General features: G+C 52.2%; 1 protein-coding gene across 1 annotated transcript in view; it reads right to left on the bottom strand.

Annotated features, from left to right (window-relative positions):
- Positions 1–923, bottom strand: part of VOLCADRAFT_100695 (uncharacterized protein) — a gene marked incomplete at both ends in the record, with an annotated part of 2,784 nt that extends 1,861 nt beyond the window's left edge. The window contains 2 exons of the mRNA XM_002959224.1: positions 80–201; positions 698–923. Coding sequence (XP_002959270.1) covers positions 80–201; positions 698–923 — 348 coding nt within the window. The remainder of the gene's footprint in view (positions 1–79; positions 202–697) is intronic.
- Positions 924–1,594: the final 671 nt, after the last annotated feature.

Below are 1,594 nucleotides of genomic sequence, written 5' to 3'. Positions count from 1 at the left end.
GAAAGGGCATAAAAAAGGAAAAATGTCAAGACGCTTCTACACCAGCACACAGATACAGCACAGTACAGGGGTAACCCACCATTACACCAGGAAATCCGTAGTGCTCNCAAAGGATGAAGGGCGGTGGCGATGGGCTGTGCAGCAGCCGCAACAGCATGTAGTAAAAGAAGTAGCTCTTTCCAATCCCAGGCGTCCCGGTAACTGCAACAAAACACACAAGGGCAAGGGGGTGGCCTTGGTCATCAAGTGAGTGGAGTGAATGATCAACAGCAGCAGGACACAGGCATAGCTTTGCAGAAGGGCTCTGGTGCTTATAAAAAAACTGTCCATGCATTGCTTGTTCTCGAGGGCAATATTCAACTAGAATCCATATTGTTAGAGACCATCCTGGCAAAATGGCAGGTTGGGATAAGTAGAGTCCCTCATACCCGACCCGGTGTGCCAGTAAGGGTGGGTGCTTCATTCAACAGACAGGAGAGGGGCCAGCAGTGTAGCAGGCCAGTGCCAGCCATTAGTCATTTACATGTCTAAAGAACACAAGCTGTCTCCCACCCACTGACTCATGTACATCTCAACCCACATCAAGAACACACAATGGTGCATACAATGATGATGATGCAGTCACCATGTGCATTGGGTCCTAACTGTACACACTGGTAGCCTGGCAGGTAAAAGCAGAGAAAGAGGTGGGCCTCACCGACATGCTTCTTGCTTGTCGACTCGTAGAGGGCATAGAAGAGGTCCGGATAGCACTTCCGAACATACAGCTGGTAGTTTGGGTTGTGAAGTAGGAAAGACACGTCGCCACTGCCCACAGTGAGCAGATTGCCAGCATCCAGCACTGCGACAGTACGCAGTGCAGCAAAGAAGCGTGTGGCACCCTGGTCCAAAGACACTGTGGAAGGAGCTGTGGACACGGGCATTCAATATGCTCAAGAGTCAGAAGGGCATCCAGCCACCAAAGGCAGCAGACAGCTTAGACTAAAAAAAACAAGGATGCAATGCACAGGTCACTAGTACTAGTGACTCAACAGTGGGGTTGTGTTCTTTTGTGCGCAGTAAAGTAACAAACAGTGAGGGGCCGTTCTGATGACCACTACTGCTAAAGCCCCCCACACTTGTACATAACTTGTAACATGTTGTACATAACGTGGTGGGAGATGTGCTTTGTTGCAGCAGTGCTGATGGTGTGGGAGCTAAGCTTGCACTGGCGGAATTGTCAGCACCGCCTGCAGGCTCCATGCCGCATGGACAGTGCTGCAGACCGCAAGTCAGAATGCCCATGCGGGCAAATGGTAACGAAAGCTGGGTGAATTTCGGTGCTGTCTATGATGTTTATCCCCGAAGCGCCAGCAGCCTCAGCAATCCGCCCCACAGCCGCCAGCTTCATGGGGGCACACCGCAAGTCTCCAGAGGCCCCGAGCATTGGCTAAAGTTTAAGGGGTGGCTTCGGGACATGGAGTCGTGCAAATATCATATACGGCTTGCAGGAACTCGAGCGAGAAGGCGGCATCATGCGGCACCCGACTTTGCAAAGCCGCTACAGCTGGCCATAGCGCCTGCTGTTCGCCAGAGTGGCCACCACCACTACCGC

Source organism: Volvox carteri, assembly GCF_000143455.1.
Source record: "Volvox carteri f. nagariensis unplaced genomic scaffold VOLCAscaffold_139, whole genome shotgun sequence".
Taxonomy (NCBI): Eukaryota; Viridiplantae; Chlorophyta; class Chlorophyceae; order Chlamydomonadales; family Volvocaceae; genus Volvox; species Volvox carteri.
The sequence above is the reverse complement of the archived record's forward strand: the minus strand, read 5'-3'. Positions and strand labels throughout refer to the sequence as shown.